The following is a 16,427-nucleotide window of genomic DNA, read 5'->3' as shown; positions in this document are numbered from 1 at the left end:
AGAACGAACAAGAGGGAGATTTAAAGAAAGACTGTAGAAAGAGAAATGGCTGAGAGACATTACAAAAGAGAAAAGCTCACTCTTGTATTGCGTGTGTAATGGAGGCTAGCTAGTGAGAGTTGTGTATGCTGAAGACTGCTAGAGAATGCGGTGTTTACTGTTTAGTGTCCTTGTTAGTGCACCCACCTCGAATGTCAGCGATCGCGGTTCAAGGCCAACTCGGAGCAGGGTGGTTATGGTTGGAGGGTGAGCTTTGGAGGCGGAGCAATGAAGAAAGGGGTGTGTTTGTTTGGGTTAATTTCAAATATCAACAATGTTCAACGACTTTGAGAAATAACACACTGCACCTTTAAGAGATCAGGCAGAGGTCACAAACTTTGCTGTCAAACACAGACAATTAGATTAAGTGTGCTTACATTAGTTGGCATGATGTTTGTCATAGGTTAAAGCACGGGTGTCAAACTTGTACTAGACCGAGGGCGGGATTGGGCAAATTGTCACCTTAAAGGGATAGGAGTGCTTGGGAGCACTTCGACTCGGCACAGTAATATCATCACTCCGGAGAGGGAGATGAGGGAGAGGGTATATATATATCCCTCTATATATGAGGGAGAGGGGGAGAGGATTTTTCAGGAGTGATAATATTACTGCGCCGGGTCGAAGTGCTCCCAAGCACTTGCTATGATATTCCGCCATACATTTTAGTTATCCATTTTACACGCTTAGAAAAGCGCAACGTTTTATTTTGTGTCACCATTCTTGGTCGAGTTACACTACTCGTGTAACTGTTTTTAAATAGGGAAAACGTGGAGGTGTTTGATCGCTTCTCTGCTTGGATCCTAATGAATGAACTGGGCTAAGCTAAGTGCTAACAAAGTTTCACCGCAAGACAGAGCGATTTAGTGCACGCACTGAGACAAGAGAGGTATGCATCAACTCGTCTTAGTTAAGGGAATAACATAGTTTAATATGAAAAAACGGTGGAGTATCCCTTTAAAATAACCTGGGTGTACTTATGATACCAGCTCGTCTGGACCTACTAAAGTCCAGACTTACATCAGGCTTGCAGCGATAGTCTGTGTTACCAGTGTTAAATGATGTTTGGCCGAACACCTATTACATTACTTACACTACAATTATAAACTGAAAGCTTCTGCTCTGAGTCTGCACCATACAGCAGGAGCAGCAAATGTGTCAACCAGATCGAATTCGGCAAACTCGCTGAACGCATAATTAAAATAAGTTTTTTTTCTGCCACTGTAAGATCAAAGCTATTATGTACACAAACAAAATGAAGAGCTAAAATATATAATATTGACACAATAAGGTGGTTCTTTCTCCACAAGCTGGACTGGTCTCCTCTAATATTGACACAAACAACCAGGGCGAGACAGCAAAAAGAGAAAAATGAAAAGAAATTGAGGCCTATAGCCTGTAACAAAGAACGACCAGAAAAGTCCAGAGTCCCTAAGCACAGATATACAAGTTAAACATCCAAATGTTTACCATTAAAAATCGTCCCGCCTGACCACAAAACCATGTGAAGTTTCTTGAAAGCTGTTCTTGATCTACAGAATTAAACAGTGCTAATGAGGAATGTCTAGCCAAATGTTTCCATTTTCAGCCAGACATGCGGTGGAATTCATACGCAGACTTGTCTCAGCTGGCATCGGACCACAAGCCAGTTTCTGATCCTGGATCACATTTCCCCCAGTCCAATCTGGTCAATCAAGGTTTAAAAAAAAAAAAAAAAAAAAAAAAACAGACAGCATTATTGCTCAGGGACATGAAAAAAACACATCTAAACGCTTCTAACATCTTCACACCTGGTCTGAAGTATTGCACAGTGCAGCAGTTAGTGCAGTTGGGTCTCTTATTTAAACAGCCTGCGTCTGCGTTTCTGTCGCAGCTGTCCTGGTTATCTGGCCGTTACAGTTCAGATGCAGTGGCTTGTAAGCACAACCCGCCGTCTCGGCCTTCGCCTTCCAGCAGAGCAGCTGAACCAACAGGAAATCCAGTCTCAGTCTATTAATCGGTGGAACAATTTCAATCATTTGAGGGCTCTCAGTCGAAGAAGAAAAACGCTTACAAATGGTGTGCAATTATTGCACTTTCTTTCAGCCTGCTTTCAATTTGTTGTTTTTTTCCCCTCCTGCCCTTTAAACTCTCTGCTAGAATGCAATTCGGAAATTTGGCAGCCGAGTCGACAGCCGTATGCAGCTAAACATGGTGTTTTTACCAGCCGTTCCGTCTTGAGAGACCCACATGGCTGAAATGGCATTCCCCATTAACCATTACATCACAATTACACAAGGACAACTGTCTGATGCCAACAAATAAAACACTTTACTCTGAATTCCCTGTAATTAAGTCAATGCCTAAACCCCGGATGATAAATTCCGTGCTGGACTAATACTGCATTGCATGCTTACAGTCAACATAACCCATTTTACTTTAGCAATATGACATTTCTGAGAGAAACAGGATATTCAATGAGAAAAAAAAAGTAGTGCTGGACTTGATTGGGGAGGGGTTGAAAGATAAGAGTGCTTGATGATGTCAGCCAACAAGGAACGTTGTTTCAGGTGCAGCAGGTTATTACATTTTGATGACAAGGAATGTGTATTAAGAAGGAAAATAGAATTGACATTTTATTTTAAATTTATAATCTTTCTATACAGTCTGAGAATAACAATACAAGGATCCTATTTACGCAAAAGAGCGTGTAGATGCCTGACAGCAGGATGAGATGAGACAGTGAGATGAAGGGCATTTCCCTGGCATAAATATTTGATAATAATAATATTATTATTGATGGCAAAGTTAGTCACATCAAATGTATGAGAGACATGATGGATAACTTAAGGGAATTGCATATGGAATCCTCAGCTGTGTGGATATGACAACTTTTCATCCTTGTTATAAGTCCTTTACTGCATCTTCTATATCTGTAAGACAAGAGTCTTCAGACTTTTCACAATCAAAAGAAAAAAAAGTTATTGTATTTCGCATAAAGAAATTTGAGCCATACATTGTAAAATTATTTTGATGATGATTAAACATACATGTTCCCCTCAAATTCTCATTATTTTTTAATTTTTTTAATTTACCAGGACAATGCATATTAACAACAGTACACCTGTAACATGCCAGAGTTAGCCAAGGGCTAATTTTCATCTGTAGTCCTGTTTGCCAGTTGTACAAAGGCACCATAGGGAAAGTACACATTTAAAAAAGTGCATGTAAATACAGCTGTGTTTGTCTGCTACAGCATAGCTGCAATAGACGAGAATCATTAAAATGTAAAATCTCACTTAATCTCATTACTATAATTCATCCAGAGTTCTTCTTTAATTCCGAATATTCCCAATGGTGTATGAACATTTCAATAATATATCAATGTATATGGGTGAAAGTCACAAAACCTGTCTATATTAAGTATAAGTATTAAGAAAAAGGAATTGTATTGGGCTTAAAGCCAATAAAGCCTATTTTTAGAGCCATTACAATTATTAGCAATTTTTTACCTATTCATTTTCATTTCTCTAATGTAAAATAATAATGGACATTGATCATTTTGACCTATTTTTGGTCTATTAAATTTATAAAGAGTAGCTTTCAAGTTTAAAATATAATGGTAAATGGCAATAATTAGGCTACCCATTTTGTCCTCAGAAAATGCTAAAAAAATTCCATTTAATAGCTTTATCATCAGTAGTGGTATTGTCCTTGATAGTACTTGGTATCAGATCGAAAGCATAATAAAATGGGAATAAAAGCCTAAATTCAATCTGTTCATTAAAGCAATCGAGTCTCTTCAGAAACAGATCAATCTCTTTATGAACTTTTTGAAGTTTCAGTTGCGTAGCTGTCAAATGTAGGGATAGAAAGCTCTCAGATTTGTTTCTCAAACCAGTATGACTTTCTTTCTTCTGTTGAGCACAAAAGAAGATATTTATTGGAAAATGTCTAATCTGCTCTTTTCCATTTAAAGTGAATTATGACTACGGCTGTAAAGTAAGACTTTCTGCAAATGATGACTTAAATTTCTTTCAAAGCTATTGAATGGCTTCAGAAGTCACTTTTATAGTGTATTATGGGGATTTTTTTTTGTGTGTGTGTGTTTATGCTTGCATTTAAAATATAAATGAAGCGCTCAAGCACATGCATCAAGTAGTGATTATGACGCTGACTCTCATCTGCACAGTATACTGGATGCGTCTATTGAGATAAATAAATGTTAAGGTAAACATGCAGTAAGCGCTGTACTAATTTTGCTTCCACACTCCGCACAAACACTTCGATATGCCTCAAATTATAGCGCACATTTATCTAGATAGTTAGATAGATGTTAAGTGGCTAACATTTGGCCACTACTTACATATTTCAAATGATAAGCCACGTTTGAGGTCGATGAATGACATGCCCTTTTGCTCGACATAATTACCACATGGACCAGCCGTTTTAATGGCTTTTTTTTTCTGTGACTTAGGGTGTATTCACACCTGCCTTGTTTGGTTCGATTGAATCGAACTCTAGTTCGTTTCCCCCCTTGGTGCGGACCTTTTGAGCAGGTGTGAATACAGCAATCGAACTCGGGTGCGGACCAAACAACCGAACCGAGACCCAGCTGAAGAGGTGGTCTCGGTACAGTTCCAAACGAACTCTGGTACGGTTCGTTTGCGGTGTGAACATGAGCCGACCCAATTGCAAGAAAGCACTGCGCCTTTGAGTTAAAAGGCTTCCGTAGTCGGAGTTGCGTTATGGGAAAGTGATCTGTTGTAGCCTACTACATTACATCTGTTGCGTGTCTTTCTGCGCGTCGTGTGTGTATCATTGGATTGGAATGAATGAATGAGTGTGTGCATCAGGACATTCACATACAGAGCGTTCTCTTTAGTCTAATCGCGCATAGATGCAAAAAAAAGCATTTGCAGTTCATATAATGTAACGATAGTTACAACACAAGGATGATGCTGCGTTAATTTACGTTACGCCTTTTTTGCACTTCCTGATTTCCCTACTTGAGAATCCTTGTCCAATGAATGGACGACCTTAGCACACGTGTGGTTTCGTTTACACATTTTGGTTCACTTGCAAAAAGAGCAGTGTGAAAGCGAACCGTACCAAAAAAAAAAAAAAAATTGGCCAGGACCAAAGCAAGTGAACTATTGGACTTTCCTGGTGTGTAACTGACTGATTCAAATTTTATTGACTAAACTGCCTCTTGTCGACTAACATTCACTCAACTATTAGGGGGGCAGCCCTACCTTTTAATAAAGCAAAATGAAAATGACTAAATTGTACAAAGTCATGAAGGAAGTAAGATCACTAGGAAGTGGTTATCCTTAAAAGTGGGCTCATGAATCACAATTTAAACAAATCGGGCAATAATAATCCATTAAAGCCATGAACCCCACATATCCCTGGGGTTCTCAGAAGCAGAAGTTGTCATTGTTGGGTAGACTTCTATAGTGATGAACGGAAACTAGTAGACATACAATCTTTGCATTCCTAATTGCTCCAATAGCAAAAAATAAAATAAAAATAAAAAAAATATTGAGATTGATTACGCTGGTCAGACGAGAGAAATACGTCAAATTTGCCATGACTCCCTCAGCCGTATTAAAAACACTCGTTTTCTGTTATAAATATAATATTTGTCATGAAAAGAAAACACTTTGTTAGATTTACGACGTTAAGAACTGTGCAAACGTTCTGTGACAGTCTGTGAAAAAGGTCCATTAGCCAAGAGAAGTTATGCTTTTCAGTGATTTTACCTTAGAGGTGTTAGCCAAAATGTGAAGCAAACCATGGTAAAATCACTGTAATGCACAGCCTTTGATGCCATTGCCACTGAAATGGGAAAAAATCTGTATGCATGTACAGCAGCCACTGTGAAGTCATCTTCATAATAAAACACATCAGAGAGACATTAAAACGATTTCAACCAAAGAGGACGTCTTGATTCCTGAAAAATTAGTTGCACTTTGGTACAACTAGGTAAATCTCCTATATACTGCAGCACTGGGAACCGGTAGGAAGCTGCGAGATGACAGCAGGACAGTCATTGTACATTTTTTTATCCTAATTTCAACCCACAGTGCAGTGAAAATAGCTCATTTAAGGGTGCAACAGCAACCAGGGAGGAAAATGAGCTCTTTCTATATGCGAGAGCCAGACATCTCCACAGCCCCACAGATGAATCTTCCAGTCTCACAGACTGCTGCTTCCTCCCACAACCACACTGCTGGGTCATGATGAATACTACAACATCCTGCTGCATACTTGGAGGTTGATTTCACTGCACAGTATACTTCATTGTGGAAAGCATTCCCTGAGGTCATGAACAGAAACTTTTAAAGAGACAGACTGATATTAAGGTTGACCACATTTTTTTCACCGATATTCACATTTTTGGTTCTTCAACATCGGGTTTCATCGCCATTTGGTGGGTCCTCGAAGAAGGCCACTCAACAACACAACCAAGAGTTCAACAGGAAACAGCAGTGCTCACAGGAAACACAACTTACTTTTTGTTTGCATAAATTACTCATCTTTTATGCGACAGCCATTCATTCTGACGTGAGACATGAGTACGATTTTAAAATGAACAGTGACATAGGCCAAATAAACATATAGGTAGGCACCCATTACAAAAATATTCATAATGCATTTTATGTCTTTATTGTTGTAGTCAAATGATTAAGCTATTTATTATTGTCATAAATATAAATAAAACAATGATTACAAATGATCTCATTGGAGATTTAAAAAAAAACAATCGTAATGGTTGTTAAAATATTTTAAATATCTCTAATATTTTAATTTAGCTAAGTGAAATCTGTAGTTCAGGGGAACATTGCTGGTATTGTAAAGAATTATAGCTTCCACAAATTATCGATAAACTGACAACTGACAGTTTATTCAAGATTTAGGTTTAAAAATGTTATATTAACACAATGATAAATTAGAGTACAACAATAAAAGCATAAGAATTATGGATATTTTAATAATAAAAAATAAAGAAAATATTTTGAATTAAAAAAAAGTCTACAATATCTCAGGTTACAAGTGGACAAAGCTCGAGGCAAAGATTTGGAACAAAATGTTGCCATTCATCAGTAGATCTAGGCTATATTAAAGGTGCAGTAAGCGATTTCTGAGAAACATATCCCAATATGTTATTGAGATATCCCAATATACACTCACCGGCCACTTTATTAGGTACCCCATGCTAGTAACGGGTTGGACCCCCTTTTGCCTTCAGAACTGCCTCAATTCTTCGTGGCATAGATTCAACAAGGTGCTGGAAGCATTCCTCAGGGAGTTTGGTCCATATTGACATGATGGCATCACACAGTTGCCGCAGATTTGTCGGCTGCACATCCATGATGCGAATCTCCCGTTCCACCACATCCCAAAGATGCTCTATTGGGTTGAGATCTGGTGACTGTGGAGGCCATTTTAGTACAGTGAACTCATTGTCATGTTCAAGAAACCAATTTGAAATGATTAGAGCTTTGTGACATGGTGGAAGTAGCCATCAGAGGATGGGTACATGGTGGCCATAAAGGGATGGACATGGTCAGAAACAATGCTCAGGTAGGCCGTGGCATTTAAACGATGCCCAATTGGCACTAAGGGGCCTAAAGTGTGCCAGGAAAACATCCCCCACACCATTACACCACCACCACCAGCCTGCACAGTGGTAACAAGGCATGATGGTTCCATGTTCTCATTCTGTTTACGCCAAATTCTGACTCTAACATCTGAATGTCTCAACAGAAATCGAGACTCATCAGACCAGGCAACATTTTTCCAGTCTTCAACTGTTCAATTTTGGTGAGCTCTTGCAAATTGTAGCCTCTTTTTCCTATTTGTAGTGGAGATGAGTGGTACCCGGTGGAGTCTTCTGCTGTTGTAGCCCATCCGCCTCAAGGTTGTGCGTGTTGTGGCTTCACAAATGCTTTGCTGCATACCTCGGTTGTAACGAGTGGTTATTTCAGTCACTGTTGCCCTTCTATCAGCTCGAACCAGTCTGGCCATTCTCCTCTGACCTCTGGCATCAACAAGGCATTTCCGCCCACAGAACTGCCGCTCACTGGATGTTTTTTCTTTTTCGGACCATTCTCTGTAAACCCTAGAGATGGTTGTGCGTGAAAATCCCAGTAGATTAGCAGTTTCTGAAATACTCAGACCAGCCCTTCTGGCACCAACAATCATGCCACGTTCAAAGTCACTCAAATCAACTTTCTTCCCCATACTGATGCTCGGTTTGAACTGCAGGAGATTGTCTTGAACATGTCTACATGCCTAAATGCACTGAGTTGCCGCCATGTGATTGGCTGCTTAGAAATTAAGTGTTAACGAGCAGTTGGACAGGTGTACCTAATAAAGTGGCCGGTGAGTGTATATATTGATATTGAAATCAATCAACCCAAACAAAGACGCCCCTCCCTTCATTGCTCCACTCCCAAAGTGCACAAACACGCAATGCAAGAGTGGATGTCTATTTATCTGAAGCGAAGCAAAATAATGCTACATGAAAAATAAAGCGAATATGGCGAACAAACAGCATACAAGCAAGAGTCGCTTGTTAGTTGCCAGCAGCTCCAGACAAATAATGACACAAAACTGTCCAGTTACTAGAGCTAACATTACAACAACAGCAGATCTTGGTCCTGTGAAACATAGCAAAACCAATGTTACTCACATGTGGAGCAGAAACTACACAACCTCTGCGTCTGTTTTCTAAAATCAATACAGCGTAGTATCATGATATTTTGCGTGGGGATACAGTCTCAATACACGGACGCCAAGTGTTGATCTTTCCATGGCCTGAATTTCAGCTCGAGATTACGAATACTGTCCATATCTTATCGTAAAAACCACGCTTATAGTGCGTGAAATGATAATAAATTGAAATCTTTCATTTAGATTAATTTCACAAACAGTACAGGTAAATCAGTGCTAACTGTGAACTGTGAGTAAAGGAAGCACGTTCTTGCATATTTCTGAACATGGACTCCTCGGAATAATAAATGTGTTAATTCAACATGCCATCACATCACATCTGCAAGCCAGCTGCCAGCTATTCTTTTTATATTCAAACTGTTTTGTGTTATTGTGTAGACTGTAGATTATTTCACAATGGAAAAAAACATAGTGCATAAGCTAGCATCCTATGTTTTTAAGTATCTGTTAATGGCAAATGTATGTAAATTTCCTAAAACCACGATAAAAATATGATTCAGCACATAATCACATGTCATAATTTAAATTGTGCTTTGTTGTTGCCATTGTTTTGTAAAAACAAACACACTGAATTTGAGTTTGCATACATTGAAATTGAAACATTATTGTTTAAAAGCTGTAATAAATATATAAATATATAAAAGAGAAAAAGGACTAAATATTGTACAAGGAAGGGATGAAGGAGATGGATATGAAGATGTGAAATGAACAGACTGAGAACTTATTAGCCTACATAAAAACAAACTTTTCCCCAATATTTCCTTTGGGGACATTTGCAATTGATTTTTTTGTTTAAAATAAATTGCAATATATTTTATTGCAATACTCAGCATCTCGCAACACATTTATAACGTTAATCACAATAAAATCGTATCGCGGCGCCTTACTATTGACAGTTTTTATGTAAAATCGATGCAGGTTCTGTCGCACGGTAACGTACATTTTCAAAAAATCGACATGTTTTTTTTAAAAAATCCCTGCTAAATTTAACTAGTTACAAGTAAATGGTCAAATAGTATGTCTGTGCCACATGCTGCAAACATTTCAAATACAATATGAGATTAAACACTTGCATACTAGGATTAATGTGACTAAAGCAACATGATTTCTTAAAACCCACATCTTGGATTTGGCGTAACTGGCTACATAAAAACACACTTTAAATGTGCGCGTTTAGTAAATTATAACACGAAATTTGTCAATAAGCCATATCTTTCGTGGAACCAATCGCCAAGTATTTATTAAAAGCCCTAGATCCGTGTGCATGTAGCTACGTGTATTCGCTTTAAAAAGCAAATTAAGGTTAGCCTACTCGCAACGCAACTTAGAGAACGTAAACAATGAACGCATAATAATTGTAATTGTTGCGTTCGCGCTCCATAGAAGGATTCATTATGACGCTGTCCAGCCCGCTAAAGAACGCAACGCTACAAAAACGCCAGTTTCGGTCACATATTCGCCATAAAGCAAAAACATCATTTATTAACTTACAATTAAACACACTAGAGGGCATTTAAATGGAATTGCACATGTAAAGATTGAACACCACAATGACTTACAGCAATAGCTGTTAGCCAGCTAGCCAGTTTCAGATGAAACTGTACGATGTCGCAAATTCCTTACCTGTTAAACGCAACTTGACGGGTCCATTTCTTCTAACTCCTTGATTAGACATGTCCTTGTCCCTTATCCAGGATGACTATTACTGAAAACGAGTCGAATGTGCTATTGAGTTGCTTTTTGGTTCCTCTCAAAACCAGTTTCACAGTGAACAGAAAATAATGGAGTCACGGTCCTGTGGCCCGGATGTGCACAGCCCTGCCATGTCTACATGCATATACACTCGGCTTTAACGTGCTGCTCGTATTTCTACCCTCTGCGAAAGTAACTCCACGACGTTCCCTAAAAAGATCCGCTTACAGAGACCTCCTGAAGTTCTCCGCATTTTCCACGAACGGAACCGCACTCGGGTTCTTCTGCTGCCCTTCCAAGGAGACCTTGAGGGAAAAGTTGTATCGCTAGTATTCGCTACAGGCGACTGAATAGAGGAAATGTGGTTTGTTATGTGTCTGGCATCTGCTCAGCCACTAAAACCGCCCAAAAGGTGACATCAGACCCACTTGTTATTCATAGAGCTCTGTAATCCACACTTATAGATAACATGTGGCCTTTAGAATCACTCATTTTCCCACCATTATTTATATTTATTTTAAGTCTTGGATAAAGATACACAAACACACCTTTGTTCTTTGACTTTTTTTATTTACAACAAATAAAATTGAAACAGATTAGTATGTACAACTCAGACCATGAGGTCATCACAAAGACTAACATGAACAAGACAAGTGGTGTGAAGAAATGATCAAGACAATCATACACAAAACAAACAGATATTTAGAAGTTGAAAGTGCTTTGGTTGTCATTGATCTGGAATGCATAGCCGTCAGTTGTAGCTTCAGGGGCGACGCATTCATCCTCTTCCTCCTGCAAGATGGAAATAAATATGCATTTAGGAAAAGCAGATTCTTAAGCATAAGAAAGCAGGTTATTAAGTATAAGTGTGTATCACTTTCAAAACATTTTAAGAGGGTTGAGATGCTCATTTTTGCCAATTATTATAACAAGCAAACTATTAATACACAAATTGAGCAAACCTACACAAATAATGAATCACTAAAGATTTTGAAAGTTCACATTCAACCAACCTCTCCAGAGAAGTACTTTTCAATAAGGTTGAGGGAGGCCTTATAGACCATTTCATTTTCATGGGACTGCAAAGCTTCGATTTTGTCCAGGCCGCCACATTCCTCCATCATCAGGGACAGCTTATCAACCTCACCAATCTTCTCACCCGCCTTAAAAAAAAAGATCAGAAAAAAATTCCCATCAAATAAGAGGCAGGTTTGACACTGATTGTATAAAATCCCATATTGTGATGAACATTCAAGTGAAACATTCTCAAAAAAAAAGAATCTACTGGAAGCAATGAACGGGAGCAAGATTAGCAGATTAAAATGATTGAAGTCCTAAATACAAATCACTAAAGAGAAGTCATTTAAGCATTACAAGGTAGAAAAAAAGAAAGATGAAATTCATTCCATGCTGGCTTTAAAGAAATCATACCAAAAAGATATTGGTGATCGCATCCAAGATGACAAGAATAGTTTTGCTGTCCTTCGTGGAGAGCAGGTTCAACAAGGGCTCTAGTATATTGGCCTGAACAAGGTAAACCACTTGCTCTACTGTGCCTCCGCTGGTGTAGTTGGTCACTGCCCATACAGCCTCTTTCTGGGTCTTGTAGTCCCCCTGCATAAAGTATGAGAAAATTGTTAAAAATAAATAAAAAGACAGCTTCATGGACAAGTCTTATATTGTGTATACTGTGGCAACATACCCGTCTGAGAACTTCCACCAGGTAAGGTACAATGCCAGCATTGATGACCTCCTGAATCTGATAGTCCCTGCCAGCCGTGATGTTGGACAAGGTCCAGGAAGCCTCCTTTTGAACGTTGTTTTTGTGGTGGCGCAACAGAGCAGGGAACATGGAAAGAGCACCAGAGTTGATCACTGCTTGGGTCTGTTCATCTGTGCCAGTGACGATGTTACCGATGGAACGGAGTGAAGGGGTCTGTGGGAAGAAAAATAAAAATACATATATACACACTCCTATAACTTCCCTGTACGAGCATTACTTTCCACCAACTTACCACAATGGAAAGTTCTCCTGATCCCAGTAGCTTCACGAGTTGAGGGACCACGCCAGTCTGCACCACCACCTCAATCCTTTCATTGGGCCCATCAGTGAGGTATGAGATGGCCCAGCAGGTGTCCGCCAGAACCTCTTTATCATCATGATGCAGAAGGCGGATAAGTGTTGGCAGTATCTGTTTCACGGCCTCTAGAGGTGGTGCAGGGTTCTTATTGCGGCACAGGTTTGACAGGGTCCAGGTGACGTTCCTCAGGTAACCAGACTGCAGAAGTAGACAGACTGGTTAGTCAGGCCAAAATATTAAAGTTTCAATGCCACCTACTGGTAAAGTATGGTCACTACATTTTAAATAGCAGTTTAAACCCACTAAACCCAAAACAACAGAAGAAAAAGAAAATAAAGTTACATAAATGTTTTTTTATATATATATATATATATATATATATATATATATATATATATATATATATATATATATATATATATATATATATATATATATATATATATATATATATATATATATATATATATATATATATATACACATACACACACACACACACATGTATGGCAAGCCGTTTTAACTTTTATTCATTTCCAGGATATGAATTGTTGATATCAACAATTACATTTTCACTAGTTAAAATTATAATTATTGATATCAGGAATAATATTTCTACTAGTAACAATGGCAATTTTTGATATCAGGAATTACATTTTCACTAGTAACAATGCTAATTCTTGATATCAACATTTACATTTTCACTAGTAAAAATTATAATTCTTGATATCAACAATTGAATTTTCACTAGTGAAATGTCACCATAGGCTGCCATTCAAAATCAATTCTTGATATCAAGAATTTATTTCTTACTAGTTGAAATTCCAATTTCACATATCAGAAAAACAATTCTTACTAGTAAAAACCTTTATTTTTGATATCAAGAATTGAATTGCTACTAGTAACAATGTTCATTTTTTATATCAATAATTCAATTTTCACTAGTGACAATGTTAATTTCTGATATCATGAATGTGATTGTTACTAGTAAGAAAGCCATTTTAGATATCTGAAATAATATTGATATCAGAAATACATTTCCAGATATCAAAAATGAAAGTTTTTACTAGTAGCAATTCAGTTGTTGATATCAAGAATAGACATATAGACTAGTGACAATTTAATTATTGATATCAGGAATTCACATTTTTACTAGTAACAATGTAATTATTGATATCAAAAATTATATTTCTACTAGTAAGAAATCAATTCTTGATATCAACAATTGATTTTGAATGGCAGCCTATGGTGACATTTCACTAGTGAAAATACAATTGTAGATATCAAGAATTACATTTTTGATATCAATAATTCAATTGTTGATATCAAGAATTGAATTGTTGATATCAAGAATTGAATTGTTGATATCAAAAATGTAATTGTTGATATCAAAAAATGTAATTGTTCATATCAAAAATGTAATTGTTGATATCAACAATTCATATCCTGGAAATGAATAAAAGTTAAAACGGCTTGCCATACACACGTTAAATTTAGTATATTCTATAAAGAATCATCATGAGCTGATAGTCAAGTTGAGCCATGACATTCAATCGGTGGTTCACAAATCATTTCACGTTATTCACACACACAATATATATATATAAATTTTGTATTCATGTTGCCCATTTTTAATTGTGACTACCCAGTTGAGAATCACTTTAAAAATATTTTAAATATCTTTAAAATTACAGATTTTTTTTAAAAACAAACTTACAGGGAATACAGAGAAGTCAGGAACAGCCAGCAGAGCTAATAGGGGGGCAATCGCACCATGCTTAATGACTTTATCTCTATACGCAGAGCCATCACCTATAAACACAAAAAGGGCAAAAACAAATTCAACCTCATACAACCAAGTTGGCTAAATTAATGAATCTCATTTAAATGAAATGCTAATGGCCACCCACCAGCTATGTTTCCAAGGGCCCACACCGCCTGCTCGCTAATATGAGCATGTGGTGAAGAAATAAGGCCGATGAATGCTGGGACGGCCCCTCCCTGAACCACAGCGCTGGTCTGGTCAGATGTTCCAGATGCAATGTTAGTCAGAGCCCAGGCTGCCTCAAACTGTATAGGAGGAGAGTCTGCCAGGCTCAAGAAGTTCACAAACTTGGGAATCAGACCAGCGCTGATGATACGGTCAATAGGTGGATGTCTCTCTCTTGACAGCAACTTCCTACATTTCAATAGCACAAGTCATAATATGAAAAAACACTTGATATAAACGCATTTTTGCACATGAAAATACTATCTTTTAGGCATTACCTGGCAGCTTGGGTGGCCTGGACTTGAGTCTCCAAGTTATTACTGTTCACACCATTTACAATCTCCTCCACAGTCCAGTGCGGAGCCTGATTGATAAGGACAAATATCTTGACGATCTCTACACGATGTGTAATACCAAAACATGAATTATGCAATAAGATATATCATCTACCTACCTGAGAGTTCTGGCTTTTCTCTTGAAGGGGAGAGGTGGCCTCATCCGGTAGAATGCTCACGTTTCTCCTTTTCAAAATCTGATCGTCTTTCTTTGCTTTACGAAGTTCAACATTGACTTCGATCCTTCGACGTCTCAGCTCCTACATACAAGTATTTGACATTTATATTACACATAATTGTGGCACATTTGAAAGAAAACAATTGATATCAGCAATTTTTTGTTGTAGCAGCATATTTATTACTTACAGTTGCATCTTTTCCTTTGTTCTTGAACTGAGTAAGTCGTGCAGTGTTCTCGCTTGCAGCAGACATTTTAATGACGTTTGATTAATCACAGTAACGTTATATCGCAACCTGAAATTAAAAAATATGTTCGTGTTAAGATCAACATAAGGTGCATCACAATTCAGAAATCAGATATTTTTACTTACTAAAACTAGAAGAACTACATTATAAACCAATTTTTTTAAAGAAGGAACTTACCGCTTCTAACCAAAGGACTGTGAAGGTGGAAGTATGAAACAGACCTTTAAACACGCGCTATGGAGAATCTGATTGGTCCGTTCGAGCAAAAGCACTTTCCCATTGGACCGTTTTGAAAAATCACACTGCTGGCGTGGGGAGTGGCTTATGTATTAACGCGAGATCTGGCGAGAATGCCAAATAGATTGCTGGGAACTGGGAATAATTTACCTTTAAAAATAAATTACATTCAAATTACCAGATTATATATTTTCAGATTATAAATATATATTTACATATGACTTTGACATCTGATTGTTTTATTGATTTGATGATCTCACTTAAGGTTCTCTATAAACATTTATATAATGTTAACTTAGTTAACTTTAATGAATAGTTTATTTTCCATTTAGTATACACGTACAATGTTTTTATTTTATACGTCTTTAAACAATACAATATAATTGCAAAACTGTAAAATGATGTACTATTTAATATTAATTAAATATATGTATTCTGTTAAAATGCAGATATAATCATAAATAGTAGAACGTGCTTTGGTAGAAAGGAGTGTACGTGTGACAAAGGGGCGGGGCAAAACGGCTCCAGGTTTAATTCTGATTGGTCAATGGCGACAAAGCAGGGCTTTCTGAAATTTAAAATCCACGGTGGAAGAAAAGCCATTACCCCACGTGTTACATCCATCCATTATGCTGAAAAATAAACAGTCAAAAATAACACAAGATATCGTGCCTCAATTCAAAAAAGCATTTAGTATTTCTGTAAATTAAATAATACTTTGGCGTATGTGTACTCACCATATTTATAATAGGAAATTATTTGTTTGATAACGAAAAACAACTGGTTAATGGTGACACAACTTTCAAATTGTTAATGAACACTTTAATTGATTAAAGAAATTCATTAATAAGATCAAATATTGGAACAAAACAGTTATTGCCATAAAAATATAAGTTATAAGCATATCCT

At 37.4% G+C, this 16,427-nt stretch overlaps 2 protein-coding genes across 2 annotated transcripts in view; both read right to left on the bottom strand.

Moving 5' to 3' along the window:
• The window catches only part of smurf2 (SMAD specific E3 ubiquitin protein ligase 2), a 69,560-nt gene extending 58,750 nt beyond the window's left edge, over positions 1-10,810 (bottom strand). Inside the window, exon 1 of the mRNA XM_056240844.1 lies at positions 10,381-10,810. Within this exon, the coding sequence (XP_056096819.1) occupies positions 10,381-10,432 (52 nt within the window). The 5' untranslated portion in view covers positions 10,433-10,810. The remainder of the gene's footprint in view (positions 1-10,380) is intronic.
• A 188-nt stretch (positions 10,811-10,998) lies between these two features.
• Positions 10,999-15,315, bottom strand: kpna2 (karyopherin alpha 2 (RAG cohort 1, importin alpha 1)). Its single transcript, XM_056240874.1, has 10 exons — positions 15,222-15,315; positions 14,975-15,115; positions 14,799-14,884; positions 14,441-14,709; positions 14,248-14,342; positions 12,465-12,728; positions 12,152-12,385; positions 11,881-12,063; positions 11,463-11,612; positions 10,999-11,241 (listed from the first exon to the last, which is right to left on the bottom strand). Exons 1-10 carry the CDS (start codon positions 15,285-15,287, stop codon positions 11,152-11,154), a joined length of 1,578 nt encoding a protein of 525 aa, XP_056096849.1. The 5' UTR covers positions 15,288-15,315; the 3' UTR covers positions 10,999-11,151.
• Between the last annotated feature and the right edge of the window lie 1,112 nt (positions 15,316-16,427).

Source organism: Rhinichthys klamathensis, unplaced genomic scaffold (assembly GCF_029890125.1).
Source record: "Rhinichthys klamathensis goyatoka isolate OS25496 unplaced genomic scaffold, OSU_Roscu_1.1 h1tg000616l_1, whole genome shotgun sequence".
Classification (NCBI taxonomy): Eukaryota; Metazoa; Chordata; class Actinopteri; order Cypriniformes; family Leuciscidae; genus Rhinichthys; species Rhinichthys klamathensis.
The sequence above is the reverse complement of the archived record's forward strand: the minus strand, read 5'-3'. Positions and strand labels throughout refer to the sequence as shown.

Excerpts from the sequence above, each read along its gene's own strand:
- kpna2 (XM_056240874.1), bottom strand. The coding sequence starts at position 15,287 with ATGTCTGCTGCAAGCGAGAACACTGCACGACTTACTCAGTTCAAGAAC. Across the intron at positions 15,116-15,221 it reads ACAAAGGAAAAGATGCAACT|GAGCTGAGACGTCGAAGGAT; the intron begins GTAAGTAATAAA and ends ACTTGTATGTAG. Across the intron at positions 11,613-11,880 it reads CGATCACCAATATCTTTTTG|GCGGGTGAGAAGATTGGTGA; the intron begins GTATGATTTCTT and ends TTTTTTTTTAAG.